The sequence below is a fragment of the Leuciscus leuciscus genome (assembly GCF_965113295.1).
Source record: "Leuciscus leuciscus genome assembly, chromosome: 23".
NCBI classification, from domain to species: Eukaryota; Metazoa; Chordata; class Actinopteri; order Cypriniformes; family Leuciscidae; genus Leuciscus; species Leuciscus leuciscus.
The window spans coordinates 16,592,995-16,614,607 of NC_138747.1; the positions used below are offsets into that span (position 1 = coordinate 16,592,995).

The following is a 21,613-nucleotide window of genomic DNA, read 5'->3' on the forward strand; positions in this document are numbered from 1 at the left end:
TGAGAACGGGATTTTGTTGAAGGTGTTACCAAATGGGCGCCGATCCAGCCATCATCTCCAGCAGTTCTCTAACAGCTCCATAAGGGACCTGCCTGAACCGATGGGCTCTAATTAGCAGGAATCTTCCAGAAAACGACTCAACCAAGATGATTGTTAGTCTACACATTTAAGTGGTCCCTCATTATAAATCACGCCGCTCTCAGAGTAAAGCACCAAGAAAGAGCTGTATAGACAAGACGAGCGCAGAAGTGACTCTAACTGACCTTGTCGTGTAGACACAAACACACTCACGCACAATTTACTCGCAGTTAGTTCGCACCTTAAAAGCTTTGTAAACTGGCAAAGCGACAGCTGTTCAGCTGAATTTCACTTTATTGAGTCTAGTGTCAAAGCCTGTGCCAACACGTTAACTCAGCACTGAAGAACAGAATAAGAGGAGATGTGTGAAGCCAGGAGAGGTGAGATGAGCAGGAAATGGCTGATTCAGTTGGCTGCCGTTCAACTCAAAGCACGAGATGGGGCTCACCAGGCCGGCTAACACAGATACTACAACCACTCTTGACACCCCGTATACTTTTAGCCAAACACAATTTGCTTTCCTTAGAAAGCAGTAGGCAGCAGATTTAGAGCCTGAGTTGTGTTTTCAATGGGGTTGGGATCTCAAATTACTTTTTTATTTGCTTTTGCCTGTGCTTTTCTTGTAAATGTGCTGTATGGCTAAGGCTGTAGTATAACACGAGTCCATGATTTGGAAGCAACTTAAAGCCATTAGCTTGTAAAAATTAAAGTACTATAATTATTTACTCATATTTAAAACCTGTACGACTTTTTTCTTCCATGGAACATTATTTTTTGAAAGAATATTCTGGTGTTATATTGAACATTATACAATTTTATAATACTGGGCAGTTGAATGCCTGAATCTGATTGGTTGACGAATGTCCTAATGTTTGCAATTATTTTCAGGGAAACGTTGTTCCAGGCAGGTTTGACCGCATTACAGTTCTATATCACCTCTCCAAATGATTTCAGTTATTTCAGACTACAACAGCAAAAGAACCAAAACCCACAATGACCAAGAAAATAAATATAGTAATTATAGGATAAAAACGACAAATTATTTCTGCCACAAAATTACATTTTATTATATACGGAAAGCACATACTCTCTTCCTCCTGGTCTCTGTCCCACTCAAACGCACGCGCACACACACACACACACAGTACGGACACAAACTCGCACAGAAATATGTTGTGAGCACTGCTCATACGATTTTTCCAGTAAAATAGTTTAACAACTTAAAAGCTACATTGCATTATTCCCTAGCATAGTATAATAACAGCGCTGTTCTTGGAGAGATGCTGCTGTCGAACACTGCTGAGAGACACACAGACTCAGTTCATTCACATACACTTAATCAATCTCTCTCTCTCTCTCTCTCTCTCTCTCTCTCTCTCTCTCTCTCTCTCTCTCTCTCTCTCTCTCTCTGACTGCTATCAGTGGCTGAAGCCTCGCTTGCTAGCTCTAAAATGATGTGTCTTGGGATTGGGATTTTATGTACTATGGGTTTATATATACTATATTATTATAGTGAACATTCTTTTCAATGTAATAAGGTTGATTTTATGGCTGTGAAATGTTAAACGCTTCATAACAGTTCATATGACTCCATAGAGTAGTTTTGTTTGAAGAACAGATTGTTGCTCACTAAAAAAAAACATTGACAAGAGAGTTAGCAATGTCTGAATCATGAACACATCATTTGAGTCTGGTCTTTTCAATGATTCAATTGATCCAATTCACAAAACTGGTCCCCGTAATTCTTTCACAAATGTCACTTATCCGATTAATAGAACTCACCGAACGATTTGGTTATCAGTGTAAGAACTAGTTGAATTTCCATCTATTCAAAATGTAAATGTATCACACAGCTTCAGAAGACTTGGAATATAGTGTGTAAGTTTGAGCATTTACAGAATGTGCTTTTTGAAGCATGAAAGCTCCAGTCTCCATTCATTGTAATTGCCTACAAAAGAGTGACTGGCACATTATTTAAGAATTTCTCCTTTTGTGTTCCACTGAAGATAGAAAGTCGTACAGGTTTGGAATGACATGAGGGTGAGGAAATGATGATACAATTTTCATTTTTAATGTCTGAAAAATGATCTGTATCCTCAGTTAATGGTGCGGGCCTTGCTATGGCAACATGTGACATCATCGACTTACATGGTGGAAAGCCTGCTAACTTCCTGGACCTGGGTGGAGGTGTAAAGGAGAATCAGGTGTACGCAGCCTTCAAGCTTCTCACTGCCGATCCCAAGGTAAGAATGACTAAACAGTATGTTGATCCAAACCAAAAATTGAAATGCCCCATAAAAGGTTAATATAGAGGTGTTTTGAGAGTTTGATAAGAAAGAAAAAAGTTGCTGTCCTTTAACTTCATTACAGTTCTCAATTTAGCACTACTTTTCCAATCTTTGAAGTTTTCTCCGTCTGAGATTTTGTTGACTCCTTAGGCACCACAAAAGACTGGGCTTGCGGCCGAACCCAGTTCTTTTTACCATCATTACGAGTTTGTGCTCTGATCAATATCTTCGCTACAGTCACACTTTTCAGCTCTGGAATTGTAAACACACCAAGACACACACACACACACACACACACACACACACACACACACACACACACACACACACACACACACACACACACCCCTCATAACTCATCTTTTCACCAATCCTTTTCTCCTCTAGACACACACTTCCTGTCCTCCTCCTGTTGATTACTCGCTCTGGAGCACAAGATCCTTTAGCTTGCAGCTTTTATGAGCTGTGGAGTTGTTTTTCAGATAATGATCCTTTGCCGAAGCTGACCGGAATTCCTGGCACGATGCTGATAATTTGCTTGTATTTGTTGTAAGCACACATGTCAATATGCACCTGATTAGATTTCAACTCAGTGTGTTTGTATTCGGGATGCACACTGATGTCTTCATAACAGAACTCTGTTTACAATAATGTGAAACATGGAATTCATCTAGTATCATGCTCATTGTGCGTCAGTAAACAGGAGTTCTGGGTTTAAAAAGCACACCTTGCTTTTTGAGGATAGCAGCCCAAAGCAGCAATGCTACGTACATGATATTGTATCTGAAAAGTGAAAGTGATATTGTCCTCCTCAGATAGAATATACACTTTTTTTTTGTTTTTCAATGAATTGATCAGCAAAGGAAAACAAAGAAAACTATAAAACACAGCGGCCCATTTATTTAAAGGTATTTCTCCTTGTCCCTTTCCAGAAAGTCAAACCAATGATTGTTCCAAACAATTGAAAAAAATAAGGATTTATGTCCTTATGTCCTTAATATTTTTTGCTGACTGAATTGTATTTGATTAGATAAATAATGCAGAAAAATCGTGTTGAATATTTCTCAAAAGTTCCAGTCTCCTCCTGTTTCCTGCCCTCCTGTCATCAATGGGGTACCTGACAATTTCTGAGCTCTATTGGGGTAGAGTGGCAGCCCTCCCCTGCAGTCACGCAGTTCCCATTCTGAAGCCTCTATGTACAGCAATTTGCATTTCACAGAAGCGTTCAGAGCCACCCAGGCTCTGTGGAAGGAATATTAATGGGAATGTTAATTATTGGATCCTCTGGCGGGATGAAATACGCAGTTGCCTTCTATCTTCCATCGGTAATGTTTGGATTGTTTGTTTTTGGGACTTGTTTTTTTGTTTTTGTTTTTTCTTGCTTCCTTCAAATCATTCTCATTAATTTACCAATTGATTAGCGTTTGGAATTAACCCATCCCCACCTGTCAAAAAAAAAAAAAGAGAAATAGACCAAACATTTTTTTTATAAAAATGGCCCTAAAACTGAGACCTGAGGTACACCGCTCTTCTAGTATAGGATTGTATTAGTTTAAAGAATGTTCTGGGGTTCAATACCAAATAAGCTTAGCTAACAGCAGTTGATGTATAATGCTGATTACTACAGAAAATAATTAATGTCCATTAGTGACATAAAATACATAAATATTGTATGTGTTAACATGAGACAACTGTGAAAGAATTACCTACTAACCTGTGTAAAGTTATAGCTAACTTCAAACTATGTGCAATGTTTGTGTAAGGATATCAAGAAAGGAAGTAATGTATAACTTCCTTGTTTACATTAAGTAACTTAAGATATTATTCAATGTAAAACCTTTAATACAAATGTGACTTTTTTTTTTTTTTAACCCTAAAGATGCAGACTAGATGCAGACAATTGTTTTGAGCTAAGGGATGAGTAAAATTATGTCTGAGGTAATCGACATTATGCGAAAAAATGCTGTCGATTGAACTTGAATTCTTTTAAGTACAGCTAGAATTGTTGTGTTGTACTATTGTGGACTTTAAAATTGAAGCATGGAGGGTTTAAGTTGATGTACTGTCATTCTGTGAAACCCTTTCTTTAAAGTCTGCAGGGAGGCAAGTGCATTGTGTATATGAACTCCTTTGATAAACAATATTTATTTTATTCTTACTCACTAAAGCTACCTTCTCTGGCAACTCAGAGTAGAGGGACTCTTGAACACCCTCTCTTGCTTTTTTAGTTTCTCTCCTGTTTTCATCAGACATGGGCAGACTCCCAGTTTTTTCCTGCCTCTTTATTTGTATTTATAATAGGTAGGTTGATCAATTATCGCAGTACCATGGAAGTGCGTGCAGAGTGGACACATTTTGTAACACTTGGATTACATAAGTCAGTCTTCGTTAATAACCATTGTTCAGGGTTTTTATTTATGCCACTGAAATGTGGAAAAAGAGCGATGGAGAACTCTTTATTTTTGAACCTTGTCAATACGCACCACACACAGTACATTGCAAAGTTTTATCATAGAACATGAATAAAACATTTCACATTTGCCACGGTTTTAGAAAAAGCCGAAAGCACCTGCTAGTTGAATCCAAATGGCAATGGCTAAACAACGCTATTATCCCACTCCCTCCCTTCGAAGTTAGATGTGGGAGACGTGGATGGATAGATGTTTTTGCTCATGGCTATTTGGTCCCGATGCAGTGTAGTTTGGAGTGGGAGTGAATTAGGGCTGTGGCACGTCAGACGTGCTCCCAGGCACTGGATGTTTGATGAAGGTGCTTTGCTGGGTAATTGTGACCGGTGGGGATTTCACCTGCCCTGGGTAGAGAAGGCTGCAGCACCAGGTTGTGTGATGTGTATTTGAGGTTAACTAGGAGCCAGTGCTGGAGCTTGATACTGTTTGCTGGCTGCTGCAAGGTAAATCTGAAACAAATGTTGTTGTGTGTCAGTTCTGTTGGTCAAAACACTGTGTACATGAATGCTGGATGTCCCGTACAGCACTTTAATATGTTGTCTTGGAGCTATTGCTCAATCAGTCTATACTGGAGATGACACATGTTTGCTCAAGGCATCATGGAATTGAATATGCCTCCGAAATGATGCTGGTGCTTGACTGGGGAATCTGCCAGCCTCTCTCAGAATCGGTCCACATGCACTGAACACCAAACAATGTCATAACTGCATAAAGTGTCCACAAACAAACTTTTTTTTTAATGAGAGTGAAAGTTTTGAAAACTTTTAACATCTAAAATAGTTTAATTCAGCTTCTATATGCTACCACATCAAAACAGATAAAATGTTTATAAATTATATTATAATAAAATTAAATCAAATTTTTATTCGATTTTACAAGTTACAATTTTTGAGAATGTACACTTTATATACAGTATAACGAATACTATTTATAAACAAATATAAATCTAAGTAACATTTATAGCAAGTTATTCACAAATTATATTTTATATACTACCATTTAGAGGTTTGGGGTATGTAAGGTTTATTTAATCTTTGAAATTGTGAAAAATTACTACAAATAACATATAAAATGTAATTTCTTCCTGTGAAGTCTTCAGTATCTTCAGAAATCATTCTAATATGCTGATTTGCTGCTTAAGAAACATTTCTTATTAGTATCAATGTTGAAAACAGCTGAGTTGCTTAATTTTTGTGAAAACCTTGATGCATTTTAAGTTCAAATAGAAAGTTCAAAAGAACATTGCAAAAAACTGTTTTCTCAAAATCAAAAAGTATGCAATTTGTTTTGAGGAATTTACAGGTATGGATAAGTATATAAAAAAGTTATTTTGAACTTTCTATTAATCAAAGAGTCATGGAATAAATGAAACAAAAATATGAAGCAGCACAACTGTTTTCAACATTGACAATTTAGCTTTGTCATAACGGGAAAAATTCTATTTTAAATTTAAAATAGAAAACGGTTCTTTTAAATTGGAATAATATTTCACAGTATTACAGTTTACAGTATTATAATTAAAGTTAATTTAAACAACCATAGCAATGTTTTATTTTAATACAGCAACATGAAACAATTCAATAATTCACAACAGAACTGTCCTCAGGTCACCTGAGATTTACTGGGACCAGAAACATCCACATCTTAATAACCTCTTAACCGATCATGGGCTATAATAAATAAACAATGTTGCTAAAACAAGCATTGCAGTTTTAATAAAATGCTGTGCGTTGATCTTGTCTGGGGTTGGTGTTATTTGATTTGTTTAAGAATCTTCCGGAAGTTATTTGGCAGCATAATGGCATACATAGTCAGATATTCTGACTCAAAATGTAACATACAGTTGGATTTTAAAACATTTATCAGATGTTAAGTATGGTCTGAAAATTTGAGTCTGGAGAAGTATGAAATTTTAAAATGGAGAATGTGTGGGAACCCTGAGGTGTCCATGTATACTTTTTGCACCTCTTTGATTCTGAATTTGATTCTTTTGATTGTTCCTGAACAGCTACCTGCTCTGTTTCCAGAATCACTCATATCTTATTCAACATCCTCAGTGGCTGAGCTGAGAAATCCTATTGGCTCGTTCTTTCCTGCTTCACGGTCAGGGACTCTCACAGGAGCATTGGGACAGCATGCAAGTATGAGAGGAAAATAGTATGGACAGATGCGGTAGGGTAATGTAAAAGTGAGAGAAAGGTGAAAGTTGTGGGATGAGAAGCCCTCTTTCTGCTCTCCTCATTACTCTCTGCGCCACTGTCTGCTCAACATTAGGCACGACTCTGGCCTTTATATACGAGTACAAACACACAAATATACTCTCGCTCCCACCTTGCACATACTCCATCATTTGTATCCTTTGGGGCCTCCATGCCCTTGTCATCTCCATTGTGCTGGTGATGTTAGTGTATAATGATCAGTCGTCCCTTCTTGTCTGGGGCCCGGGGGAATCACATTTCCCATTTGTTCCAAACACAGGCAATAAGAGCCAGCCCAATCTCCCAGCCCCAACATGGCCACCTTAGTAATGGAGCTCATTTCCCCTGCGTCTGACTGTCTGGCCCCGGACCACGCTCATCTGAGCCCCGCATTGCCAGATCCTCGGCCCCTGCTCTCAGACCATTAATGCTGACTGATAGAACGATGTCTCGCTGGCAGGAGACACATTTATTTTGTGTCCGGGCTGCTGATGCTCAAGGAACAGCCGAGAATACATAAGCAAACAATAACTAAACTTTACACACACGGGCTGAATGGCGTCCGCAGTTCTGCATCATTTTGAGCCAATCGGCTTCCAGTCTGAACACGTGGAGCATGTTTTCTACTATGTGATCATCTCACTCGCTAGTAATCACCTGTTTAGGTAGTCCCGCAAAACAAGTTAGCTCCTAAGTGGTCGGGAGTTTTCTCGCTTTTTCAATAATGTCAACACTTGTTTCAAAACTTTCTTTCCCACCCATGAGAATGATGGATGATGCTTTACAAAAAAACAATAAAACGCAGCGCTGTTCGTTCTGGTGTGCTAGCAAGCGAGCAGCAAAGAAGCTACTTTCTGTATTACCTTGCGTGCATGAGGTCTCTGGAGCATGCTTGTTTTGTTTTGAAAATGTTCTTCACGTAAGGCATTTCTCAAAAAAAGGGGTATGCGAGCTTGTTATGCAAATTTGGGAGGGAAAGAAATGTGCTCAGAAATGCAAATCCTGCATTTTTGTTTTTTTCCGAATGAGGCAATATCTATTGGATTTTTTGTAAGATCTCTTGGAAGTAGAAAAATAGTTTTTCTGTTTTAAGTCCAGGTAATTATTTAATCTCCACAGCAGAACTTTTTTGCAGATTTAGAGGGGATTCAAACTGGAAAATGACTCATGATTTAATTAGTCGGTTTCGCTCTGGGGTCTGATTTTTTTTTTTTTTTTTTTTTTTTTTTTGCACTGCAGTGGTCCGAGTCGTAGGGCTGAAGATTAAAGTGATTTATTGTGTTGAAGAAATGTGGTGAGATCACAACCTCTCTATTAAGTGCACATTCTGCTATATTGAACCAGTGACGAGATGAGAATAAACTGTGATTTGCAGTCATTGGCCAGTTATACAGTATATTGGTTTATTTGGGTAACATTAACAGTAAAGAGTTAAGGCTCCTGGCATTTTTAAACTGCTTAATTCACCTCAAGTGTGTCATTGCATTACATTATTTCTTCAGTGTCACATGATCATTCAGAAATCCTTCTAATATGCTGATTTAGTGCTCAAGAAACATCTTTTAATATTAGCAATGTTGGAAACAGTTCTGGCAATTAATGTTTTTGTGGAGATTTTTGCAGGGTTAATAAAAAAAAATTTTTTAAAAATGAAAACTGAACTGAGAAATTAACGCGTTCATTTTGACAGCACTATATATTATATACGAAAATTATTATACAATGGTTTCTCCTACTGCTTCAACTTCCATTTTTCTTAGTGATATTTATTGCCAGTTTATCAGGAAGTGACGATTTTGTTCTCTTCGACTCACTGGATGGAAACGGTGCTTTATCCGCAAATATTGTATGCGATATTCCAATTTTGAGCATTAGTTAAATTCGCAATATTGGATGGAAACATAGCTTATGTTCATGTCCATGTTCCAAACACATCATCCAGTGCTCTTTGATCTCTATTAGATTCTGTTATGCCTTTTAGTCAGAAAGCCTGATTTATAACAAGAGATGAATACATAAATGACCCCCATGCTGAATAATACGCTTGTTGTGTAGACAGTGTCTAATAAAAGAGGGTGTTCTGCATAAAATGTTAGCTTTTGATATTACTTTATTAAACATGGCCTGTGATCTTTTTCTCAGAAACTTCATAGAGTACTATATATCCAATTAGTTTGAGCGTCTCCGTTGGTCAGGTTGTCATTGACTAATGGAAGACCTCAATGAAGAGGCTTTCCACAGATGCATTTGATGATCTGCTTACAATGGGTCATGTATTTTTATTTCATTTTGTCAGAAAGGTTGCTGTCTGTCTCAATCTAGCCTTTAACTTTGATCAGTGTGAGATCTGTTCAACAGTACTGCCACTCTTGTACAGTCATTGTCGTTTTTGTTCTGGTTTAAATAATGTGTGCGTAGGTACGTGTGCAGGAAGATGTTCACTGACATTTAGACGTCGTTCTTTTGCTCTTTTGCCAACTTTCCTGATTTTAAGAGAAGAGATACAACGTGATAGGGTGACGAGGTGAGAACAGGATCAGGATCTGGACTCAAACTCGCTTGTATTTGACAAAATGTGGCTTGTTTAATGATCTCCCCGTCATTGACCTTACATAATACTCAACAGATGTACAAACATGAAGCACTTTAATGGTCTCTTCACACAATCTCTCCATGCATGAGAGTTTGTCATAACATTGAGCATAAATACACCTCAAACGTTTGATGGGCAGGCAGGGCTGTGAAAAGCAAATAATCGTCTTGTCCATTTATGCGCTGCGAAAAGCTAATTCAACCAAGCACTGGCCTTATAGAGGTTCCTTTAAAAATCATTCCAATATGCTGAAACGGTGCTCAGTTCTTTTTTAGTGCTCAATTATTAATAATGGTTTATTATTATCAATAATGAAAAGAGTTTTTGCTGCTTTATATTTTTGTGATCGATTTTTTCAGTATTATTTTAAGAATACGTTTGAATAATAAGAAAGTTCAGTGAGCATAATTTATTTGAAATACTTTTATAAATGTCTGTACGATCACATTTGATCAATTGATGCATTTTTGCTGAATAAAAGCTTCTTTTTTTTTTTTTTTTTTATGGTTTCCACAAAAATATATAAGCTGCATTGATCAAAAATACAGTAAAATCTGTAATATTGTTATTATTAAAACAGTTGTTATTATTGAAAACAGTTGAGTTGCTTAATATTTTTATGGAAACAATGATACACTACCATTAAAAAGTTTACGGTCTGTAACTTAAAAAAATAAATAATAATAATAATACTTTTATTCAGAAAGAGTGCATTAAATTTATCAAAAGTGACAGTAAGACATTTATAATGTTACCAAAGATAATTTCTGTTCATCGTAGAATCCTGAAAACAAAACAAAATTAAAAAATCACTGTTTGCACAAAAATTGTAAGCAGCAAAACTGTTTTCAACATTGATAATAAGAAATAATTCTTAAAGGATATGAAAATTTCACTTTATGAGGTTTTTTAACATTAATATGAGTTCCCCTAGCCTGCCTATGGTCCCCCAGTGGCTAGACATTTTGATAGGTGTAAACCAAGCCCTGGGTATTTCTGAGAAAATGAAAGCTCAGACGGGCAAATCTGGAATCTTCCCTTTATGTCGTCATAAGGGCAAAGGTTACCTCCCCTTTCTCTGCTTTGCCCGCAAAGAGAATTTGGCCCGCCCCTGAGAAAATGAGCTGCACGAGCGCGATATTGGTTTTTCCTCGAGAGACATCATGGCTTGCAAACGAGCGAAGCATGGCATTTGCTCAGTGTTTGGATGTACAAATGAACACAAAAGTATTATTTTTTTGTTCCTTCATCCGAGCCTCTGAAGAACCAGTGGGTTATGTGAATTTCTGATGTGTAATTGTTCAAGTTCATACAGATAATCTTTCTCTCAAAATCGTTCAATACTGTTTATGCATCAGTAAATCAAGCCAGTGACTAAAATATCAACTTCACATCGTTTCTGTAGGATGAAAATAATCTTATTTAAACTGTGATTAAAATATATACAGAAAGCGATCAAAGAACAATCCCTCCCCAATCGGCCAAGCTGTCAATCACACAGCGCGAGTTTATCTGGACACTTGCCAAAACTCGTTATGAAATCAGTGACGCTGTTACGCTGCACAACGAAGCTCTTACTGTACTTACCTCATGTTTGCATTGGTGAAATCATTAGTGAGAGTGCAGAATCTGCGTTGCAATGATAAGCTCTTCATTCACGCGATCAACAGACTATCATCTACTCAATGCTCATCACTGCAACCTTTTATGTGATGGGAATAGATCTAAATACTTAAAACTTCTCACGATTCGTTAATCTCGATAGCTGTAATAGTAAAAACGTATAATAGCTGTAATAGTAAAAGTATTCGAGAGAGTTCCACATGTAATGATAGCTATTTCATATGCAAGGATGTCAGCCAATCACAGCAGTGGGTGTTTACACTTAAGTCTCACAGCAGACACGCCCCTTCAAACAGAGTGTTCAAATCAGAGGCTAGAATCAGGCTAGGAAATATGCCTTTTATTTCTAAATTATTAAAAATGTTGATCTTAAAAACATACTAACATTATAAGGGCACCCCAGGAAACATTATAAAATAATAAAATAATCCATGTCATGGGACCTTTAAGCAGCAAATCAGCATTTTAGAATGATTTCTGAAGGATCATGTGACACTGAAGACTGGTGTAATGATGCTAAAAATTCAGCTTTGCCATCACATGAATAAATTACACTTAAATATAATATATATTACAATAAATAAATAAAAATGGTTCAACTTCATTTGAATTGGTATCAACTACTAACGCTTTTGGTATCGTTTTAACTCTACTCTCATGTATAAGGTCACTTGTAGGATCTGTCCCAAACTTAACTTGTTATCTGTATACAAAACTTTTGAAATAAGGAAGGATACTGGGTTTATCTTGCTTCACCATCCCCGTGAAATTAGATAACCTTACCATCACTCCATCCTTTACCGTAGATTACACTTTATTCATTAAGTGCAATTCTGGTGTTTTAAACCCTTGTCTAATTTGGTTTAGGTATTGATCGCGGTGTATGAAGTTTTTCCTTTGGGTCTCTTTATTTTTCCCTTCCGACACAAATCTCGGCCCGATAAGGTCTGTTGTTGTATTCCTGAGTGAATCGCTGTCCAATACAAATGCTAAATCTGATCTTGTCGTACACGAGCACGTACAATGCACAGGAGGGCGCAAAGTAAAATGTTCATCCAATACTTCCCTGCTATCTCCGAATTATTCCTGCGATCATTACACTCGTGGCTCAAAGGAAGCCCGCTATGCCCGAGCCCTTCGTTATCTGTCCCTGTCTTTCTCTCTCTCTCTTTCTCTCCTAGGTTAGATCATGTTTTAAGGCACTGTATCGATGTGCAACCTGGAGCTCCTCTCGATATTAATTAGCTTCTCTTTCCTTTATCTTTACTTCATTTATCAATGGCTGCCAGATAATGCGTTCCAGGGCCCGGGAGAGCATTGTGAAGAGGATGAAGTCGTCGTAAGGAAAAAAATGAGTTAGATAGCCTTTAGTTATGGGTTTGTGTGATGGATTTTATGAATGATGAAATATCCTAGTCTTGGTTAGTCACTTTCTGTGTGTGAGAGTGTGTGTATGTGTGTGTGAGTGTGATTGTGTGTGTGAGTTTTGTGTGTCAGAGAGACTGTTTGTATGTTTGTGAGACTGATTGTGTGAGATATTGTGTGTGTGAGAGTGAGTGTGAGTTTGTGTCAGTGTGATTGTGTGTGTGTGAGTGGGTGTGTCAAAGTGTGAGAGAGTGTTTTTGTGTGTGTGTGAGTGTGTTTGAGAGTATGAGTTTGTGTGTGTGCGTTTGTGTGTGTTTGCTTGTTTGTTTGAGACTATGAGTGTGTGTGCGTGTGTTTGTTTGTGAATACGTGTGTGAGAGTGTGTGTGAGAGTGTGTGTGAGAGTGTGTGTGAGAGTGTGTGTGTGAGAGTGTGTGTGAGAGTGTGTGTGAGAGTGTGTGTGAGAGTGTGTGTGAGAGTGTGTGTGAGAGTGTGTGTGAGAGTGTGTGTGAGAGTGTGTGTGAGAGTGTGTGTGAGAGTGTGTGTGAGAGTGTGTGTGAGAGTGTGTGTGTGTGAGTGTGTGTGAGAGTGTGTGTGAGAGTGTGTGTGAGAGTGTGTGTGAGAGTGTGTGTGAGAGTGTGTGTGAGAGTGTGTGTGAGAGTGTGTGTGAGAGTGTGTGTGAGAGTGTGTGTGAGAGTGTGTGTGAGAGTGTGTGTGAGAGTGTGTGTGAGAGTGTGTGTGAGAGTGTGTGTGAGAGTGTGTGTGAGTGTGTGTGTGAGTGTGTGTGTGAGTGTGTGAGTGTGTGTGAGTGTGTGTGAGTGTGTGTGAGTGTGTGTGTGTGTGTGTGAGAGTGTGTGTGTGTGTGTGAGAGTGTGTGAGAGTGTGTGAGAGTGTGTGAGAGTGTGTGAGAGTGTGTGAGAGTGTGTGAGAGTGTGTGAGAGTGTGTGAGAGTGTGTGAGAGTGTGTGAGAGTGTGTGAGAGTGTGTGAGAGTGTGTGAGAGTGTGTGAGAGTGTGTGAGAGTGTGTGAGAGTGTGTGAGAGTGTGTGAGAGTGTGTGAGAGTGTGTGAGTGTGTTTGTGTTAGTGTGATTGTGTGTGTGCGAGTGGGTGTGTCAGAAAGTGCGAGTGTGCATTTGTGTGTGTTTGTTTGAGAGTATGAGTGTGTGTGTGAGTGTGTGTTTGTGTGTTTGTTTGTTTGTGAGTACGTGTGGTGTGTGTGAGTGACTGTGTGTGTGAATGTGTGAGCGTGTTTGTGAGTGAGACTGTGTGTTTGTGTGTGTGTGGGTGACTTCAGATACCTAAGAGAGGTACAAGATATTCATCTAATGATGTTAGACATGTTCCTTTAGCTCATGTCCGTCACACACACACACACACACACACACACTAGACGGTGTCTGTGAGGTGCGCAGCTGTAGGGAGCGTTGTTGGGCTTTCGGCACTTGTCGCTGTTCTTTTCCGATGTCAAAGGACTGATGGAGGCCTGATGAAGCAGATGAGTCCTCGCCTAGAGCTCTTCCAGAAACACACACACACAATCACTCACACAATGCCGGGGACAGATGGCGATGCCAGAAAAACACTCGCCTACACACACATCTGTAGCAATAGAAACATAAATTCTCATATGCACATCTCTTGAAAATTTGCACCTCCATTACTTCCTTAACCAAGAGGGCGGCGTGAATTACGGGAAGCGCATGTTGTCCGCAAATTGAAAAAAACGCATGAAAATTTCCGTATTACCGCTGAGACTAAAACCATCTGTCCACTGGTTCCTAAAAATTACGTTGAAATTACGCCGTGAGAACGGTCACGAATTCAGTTACGTTCATTACATGCTGTTTTCCACTTCGTTTGAAGAGATTGCTGTAGCATTTAAACTCGGCATGAAACCCGGAAAACGTTCCCTTCGGGGGCGTCGCAGCGCTGTATCCAGCAGTCGAGGTTTTTTCTTCTTATCTTGAAGGTTAATTTTGAAAGGGATTGAATTGTCCTGAGTGCCCCCTGCCTCTGATGAGTTGTCCGATTGATCTGTCCGCAGGGACACTTTCCGTTCGTGTCCGACTCAGGCCCAGCAATTGTATTCGACACAACCGTGAAAGAAGAGGCATTTCAATTGCGACATATCGGGTCAGACGAAACCTACACACCCTGCCTACCAATCGTTTGTATATATGCTTTGCATATTTATTTATATTTCCAGCCATGGATTTTCACCCGGCGTGAACCTCGCCTCTGTCCTTCTTCAGAAAGTAGCGGTTGATTGAAAACTCTCTCGTCTGCTGTTCTTCATCTGGAGAAGATCGATAAAGGAGCCGAGATAGGAGCCACACTAATTGAGTCGTTCTTTTACTGTTATTGCGTAGAGAACCGTTTTGTCATGTCAACGGTTGTCCCAGATACAGCGGTACTCTCTCTTTTTTTTCATCCCCTCTCTCTCTCTCTCTCTCTCTCTCTCTCGGAGTCAGTCTCATCTTCCGCTCTCCCTCACAGGGACCAAAGGGAGTTAAGTCCATAATGAAGTGAGTCTGTCGAGGCCCAGCACTTCTCGCTCCCTCTAGCACAACTGCAGACCATTTCTTCTCAGTAGGCCCGAGTTTGTTTTTTTTTCTTATCCATACCACTCAGAAACACGATACCATTAAAAATTGAAAAGCATGCATGTGTGGTGAGCTGAAAGTTTCATATTTTCTGGAGAAAGTTTTTAGTTCATCGCCAGATGTTCCACAAGGAATGGTCAGATTTCGCTGGTGAAGAAGGGGGGGGAAAAAACGTTCTTACTTTTGCAACTTCCCTATTTTCTTGTCTTTTCGTCTCTTTTTTATGGTAACATTCGATCAGATATTGTAATATTAAATGAGTATATACTATATATATAAGCTACCATTCAGACATTTGGTGTCAGTAAGATTTTTAATACTTTTATTCAGCAAGGATGCGTTAAATTGATCAAAAGTGACAGTAAAACATTTATAAAAAGATTTATCTTTCAAATAACTTTCAATTCAACCGAAGAACCCTGAAAAAAAATGTTTGGAAAAAACAATTAAGCAGCACAACGGTTTTCAATATTGGTAATAATAAGAAATGTTTCTTGAGCACCAAATCACCGTATTAGAATTATTTCTGAAGTGACACGAAGACTGGAGTAATGATGCTGAAAATTTGCCATCACAGGAATATATTACATCTTAAAATGTATTAAAATAGAAAGCAGTTATTTTGAATTGTAATAATATTTAATAATATGGCTGTTTTTACTGTACTTTTATTAAATAAATGCAGCCATGGTGAGCATAATGCTGCGTTCACGCCATGTCGTAATTACCGTAGTCTCCAGATTGAATGCGTTACGTTCTGTTCAGAGCTGTTCAAGTCCTCGGACTGGGAATTTTTGCGTTTCTATGGCACCACTATAAACGCCTAAATAAATCTGCAGTGGACAGGTGGTACAAGTCTCTCAGACAATTTCCATCTTACAAGCTGTAATTGCAAGCTCTACGAGGACGTGGTGAAATTACGTAATTGCGGCAATTACGACATGGCGTGAATACACCTTAACTCTTTCCCCGCCAATGACGGGCTTTTCCGTGTTTTCACTGTTATACGGCAGGGAGCCATATTACGCATTCTCTGAAAGAGCACTGAAGAATCTACTGATCTTAACACATGCGAAGAAGATGCAGAAAATGTAATCATATGCATATGTAAAATAACACAATTATCAACATTAAACAGCATACAAATCAAAACTGCCTAATGTTACTGAATGAAATGTCGACCCAGGACGAGATATAGGACTGTGAAGCATTAGGGGTGTTGATGGACTCGATCTACTCCATCTATGTTTTGATCATCGTACTTAATATAATCCAGGCGTAGTCTTTGATTTTCTCAGCTTTTTGCTCAAAATGTTGCTTTTTTATGAAACCCACATTCAAGTGTTGATAAAAAAAAAAAAAAAGAATGCGTGAAGCTAGAATAAAACTATTTTTTTTTGTTTAAAAGCAGAGGGTCTATTCTTTCTTTTGATATATTGCATGTCCAGATATTCATAGAACAAAGGGGCCATGAAACTTTTGTGAAAATGATAAAAAAATGCTGGCTGTGTCTGGAACCTTTTTGTCAAAAACACTGGCGGGGAAAGGGTTAAAATACGACTTTCAAAAACAATAAACCAATCTTACCGACCCTAATCATTTGTAGGCAGGAACCGATGAACGAATTGATTTGTTTTTTAATTATTTTCATTTTAAAGATTTATTTGCTCAGTTCTCTGATCCCCTGTGGCATTTTATTGAATTTTGTTGTGATAAAACCCAACTCAGTGTGTCATAATTCAATTATGTGACATTTGCTCTCACTTCAAATGTCTCTCTATTAGTAACTCTGTCTTAGACTGTCTCATAAAGAATTCCAAGCTTCGGTTTTATCAGTGTGTCCTTTACTGAGGGTTACCTGACCTTCAGCACTGCCTGCATTACGTAATCAACATGAATATTTGCCCCATTAGTGATGAGATAATAATGCATTTATATATAGCAACACTTTAAATGTCCTACAGTATGTTCTCAGACTGAATTTTGAAAACAGCCTTCTATAATTCATAATTAAACTAACTAACTAAATAATAAATAGAAAAATCTGAAATGCAGTGTACAGTTAATCACACGTTTAAATGGTCTGTTAATAATATTATACTATTAAAATATTAAGATTAGCTATGATCATCTCTCTGTGAAAATCTGAATCAATTCAATCCGATTGCAGGTTCTAAATGTGCTGTTTATGTTCCCTGAATTCTGCAACGTTTACTTTTGCATTGTGTTGTCAATGTTATACACAACAGAAAGAAGAGTCCTGTCAGTGGTCCACCCAATCCGCTGACTAAAGACATTAGATGACTCCGCATGGCACTGCAGTGCATAATTGCCATGTTTGCCTTTTTTAACATATCTAAAAATATGCTAAGCAAGCTTTCTTCTCATGTTGCCAACTTTACTCAATAAACCTCCAATCCTCAAATCATCTGGATGAGAGTATGCATTAGAGATTGGTGGGAGACAGTCATTTTGCACTGCTTTTAGCATGTACACAAGATATGATTTTAATCCAGTTGTGAAGGTATACATCACAATTATGCTTCTATTTAATGGATTATTTAACATCTGCACCACCTCTTTCATTTGGATAGAAATGCATTTAGATTGCCCTCCGTCTGATGATTTTCCGAGTGAGTTGTCAGTCAGATTATTAGCAGCATGTGTACGTAGCTACTGATTCCTACTAATAAGTGAATTATACACTCAGACTGTGCAGTGCATTGATTGGTTTTTCATTTTGCTCATTAGCGTGGATCGTGTCCAATCCTTCCCTGCTAATATAACAATAACAATGGATGGAGTTTGGATCCTGGGGTGCGTAAAGATGAGATCCAATTTGTCCAATTTTCATTCCACCACCTTACATTGCACCTCCATCATTATATGAACACCTACGGTTGACAATTTCGAGCATGATACCCCAGACTATTTAGTTGGCGAATATTGCCTCAGTTGCTAAATGGAACATTAGGAAGGTTATGATGCGCAGTCCTTCTAAAGTAGCTCACCATTTCAAAGAGTTTCCAGTTAATCCTGGAAAATTCAGTGCTGTCTATTTAGCTCCCCATTGATTGAGTTCAGTGCAAGGCTAGCATTCCAGTGCAATGCATGGAGGTGGACAATATGAGACCGCTTAGATATTTCTGATCGCTTCCCTTGTATCATCACACTAATCATAATGAGTTTGACTCTATAAAGGCTTCATCATGAATGTCTTTAGCTGGGAAACAAACCTTTTCAAGTGTTTGAAGCAATAAAACAAACATTACGGACACCCAATATCTTGGAATAACTACAAAGTGAGACAAAATTAATAACATTTAAGTCAGTTTAAAGCAGTCTAATTTCAGTGTTTGCTATATAAAGTAAACTGACTTAAAAGTGTTTCATTATAAAGAAGTGTCGTTTTGTTTGTTTGCTTGCTTTTTGGTGATATTTTGTGAAAATGTAAAGAATGCAGAATGGTTTCTGTGAGGGTTGTATTTTGGGTTAGGTTTAGGGTTAGAGGATTAAATATACAGTTTGTAAAGTATAAAAATCATTATGTCTATGGAACGTCCCCAATAGAACATGGAAACGTGTACGTTGCATGTGTGTTTGTGGATGTGAGAGATGGCCACAAAGATGGCAATATCTAAAACAATAATAATCCATGTGGGGACATTTTTTTTGGTCCCCATGAGGAAAACGGCTTTTAAATCATGCAATGTTAATTTGCAATATGATAATGTAAAAATGCAGAAAGTTGTCTGTAATGGGTAGGTTTAGGGTTTGGGAATAGAAAATACAGTTTATACATTAAAAAATAATGATGTCTATGGAATGTCCCCATAAAAATGGAAACCCAACATGTATTTACATGTATGTATTACTTCATAATTTTTGAAAGTTTGCTACGTTCAGCAGAATCTGTTATTTTTTGTCGTTTTCATTGATTATGGTCTTAGATCACTTAATAAAGGCAACGTCAACCAACACCCTTTGGCCATTGTTGCATCGTCATGAGCATGTCCAATCCATCCTGCCTCCAACCGTTCATCCACTCCTAATGTACCACCTTACGGCATGAACACTCACGGTTTATCACTTGTTCAGAAGCAATGAAGCAGATGTTTGCGTTCTTAGTTGCCACAATCACCTCAAAGCCCTCAGCATGAGGGTTGCATTGATGAATATGTTCAAGAGATCTCCTTCTTTGCTGCTGGCTACAATCAATGGCATTATGGCTGTTCAGACGAGCTTCATGAAGCAGAAAGTTGACTGATGTCCTTCAATTCTCCATTATGTACTGATACAGCTTTTAAGCTAATGACCCACTATTGTGCGCTAGCCACAAGCGTTAGCTCGCGTTTGTGCATTTACAAACAACCATTGCGTATTTAAAATGTACCAAGTAAGCCTTATATCTGAAATTCCGCCAGTAAAGGCTTTCCATTGCCAGCTACGACCTACTAACGTGTGCAAAATGCCTTTAAGTTAGATGTGAGTCATGCACTGCAGTGGAATGTAAATTTCACCTCAGTAATTTAATAATCATCTGGTTGTTTATTTGTGAGACCGCTGAAGCAGAGATGGTTTGAGAATGGAGAGCAGAACTGTTTTAATCGATTCAGATTAAAGCCGTCCCACCACATCATCCCACGCTATATGTATCACGTATGCATAATACAAACTATTGCCTTCTGCAGTAGTTCTCAGTTTCTCACTTCAAGGCTCAGATTTTACATTGGTCCTCATAAATTGTGTCATGTTTTGCAGATAAGGGCATGTCATGGAACCTAACAGTTCATGTTGATATCTGTCTAGTTTGTAGGGATGGTTATCTTTGAATTCTGCAAGTTGTTTTGATTAACAATTCACTGGTTTTCTTTTTTTCATCATTTTCTTACTCCTAAAACCTCATTGGTTCTAATGCTTCAAGCAAGATTGGTTGAGCTTCCGCGTTTACCATGTTTGATTTGACTGTTGATCATGTGCATTGATAAAAGCCTAAATGAAATATTCATTATACAAAGAAATTGTGTATCTTCAGAACACTATGATTAAACCGATCAATTCATATGTATCACTTTTGGTAATACATACAGCACAAATTACAACATAAATCATCAACATGTGAAATATATTTAAGTGGTTTAAGGAATTTCCGAAGACTGGTTCAAATCCTGGACATTTCATTCCATTTATTTTACATTTTTGACTAAGTTTTTTTTTCATAATATCTGTCCCCCCCCCCCCCCCCCCCATGTTCTTCTTTTCAGCATGTGGGGAGACTTGGCATGGGAAATACAGCATTGAGAAGAGTTACCTGCTAGGACACAGCATATTTTTATTTTCATTTCTTCTATACGATTCTTTGTATATTCACATATTATTTATGCATTTTAGGGGTGTAACCCCGGCATCCTGGCCAAATTTGCCCAGTGGCCTCTGTCCATCATGGCCTCCTAATCATCCTCATATACTGATTGGCTTCATCACTGTCTCCTCTCCACCAGTAAGCTGGTGTGTGGTGGGCGTTCTGGCGCAATATGGCTGCCGTTGCATCATCCAAGTGGATGCTGCACATTGGTGGTGGTTGAGGAGATTCCCCCTTCCATGTAAAGCGCTTTGAGTGCTGAGAAAAGCGCTATATAAATGTAATGAATTATTATTATTATTATTATTTGTTTTTAGCAGCTGGCCCAAAGTTGACCAGCTCACTGGGAAAAGTCCTGTTGCTCCCTCTGGCCAGTCCGTTCCATTCCCATGTTCAAATATTCAAAAAGGTAGCGTTTATTGAAATAGTTGAACTTTGTGTTTTTCTGGAAGCTCTGCCTCACAAGCGCCTTTCTGTTCCGTTTAGGTGGTTTATTTCCCTGCCAGTATCTACTTAGACGTGCCAATGGATTTTTTTAGTTGTTTACATCAATAAACCATAATCTTCCAAGCCTCTTTCTCTTCGCATCTTCATCTCAGTCTAGAGCTTGATTTGCCTGTAGGCTGATACTTTAGCTACAGTTTCTCGTACTTCTCTTTATTAGGAGGGGGCCATGTGGAGACCCTGGTCCTGAAGTGACCTTCTGTGGGCCTGGGCCTGTGCCATAATTAAGCTAATGATGTATGATAAAACTGATGCACGCAGACAGACTCGTCACCCTCACCCAAGGCTCCTCAATCTTTACGTCACATCACATTTAGCCGCATCACTGTAAACCTCAGATCAGGTCTGTACTCAAGTTTTGCAACCATATTAATTGGATTTGGTGTAGTTTTATGAGTGCGTTTGAATACTTTTAACTTATATCCCGGTCTCTCTATCTCTCTCTCTCTCTGATATGATGAAGCATGCTGAGAGGTGTTTACTGAGATTACTGTCAGCGTAATTTGGCTTGCAGTGGCTTGGTTTGATATCAG

General features: G+C 38.4%; 1 protein-coding gene and 1 long non-coding RNA gene across 2 annotated transcripts in view; both read left to right on the top strand.

Annotated features, from left to right (window-relative positions):
* LOC309488218 overlaps positions 1-21,613 on the top strand; it is a 513,708-nt gene that overhangs the window by 341,897 nt on the left and 150,198 nt on the right. The window lies entirely within an intron of this gene.
* The window catches only part of suclg2 (succinate-CoA ligase GDP-forming subunit beta), a 115,412-nt gene that overhangs the window by 64,328 nt on the left and 29,471 nt on the right, over positions 1-21,613 (top strand). Inside the window, exon 9 of the mRNA XM_082156276.1 lies at positions 2,179-2,321. Within this exon, the coding sequence (XP_082012402.1) occupies positions 2,179-2,321 (143 nt within the window). The remainder of the gene's footprint in view (positions 1-2,178; positions 2,322-21,613) is intronic.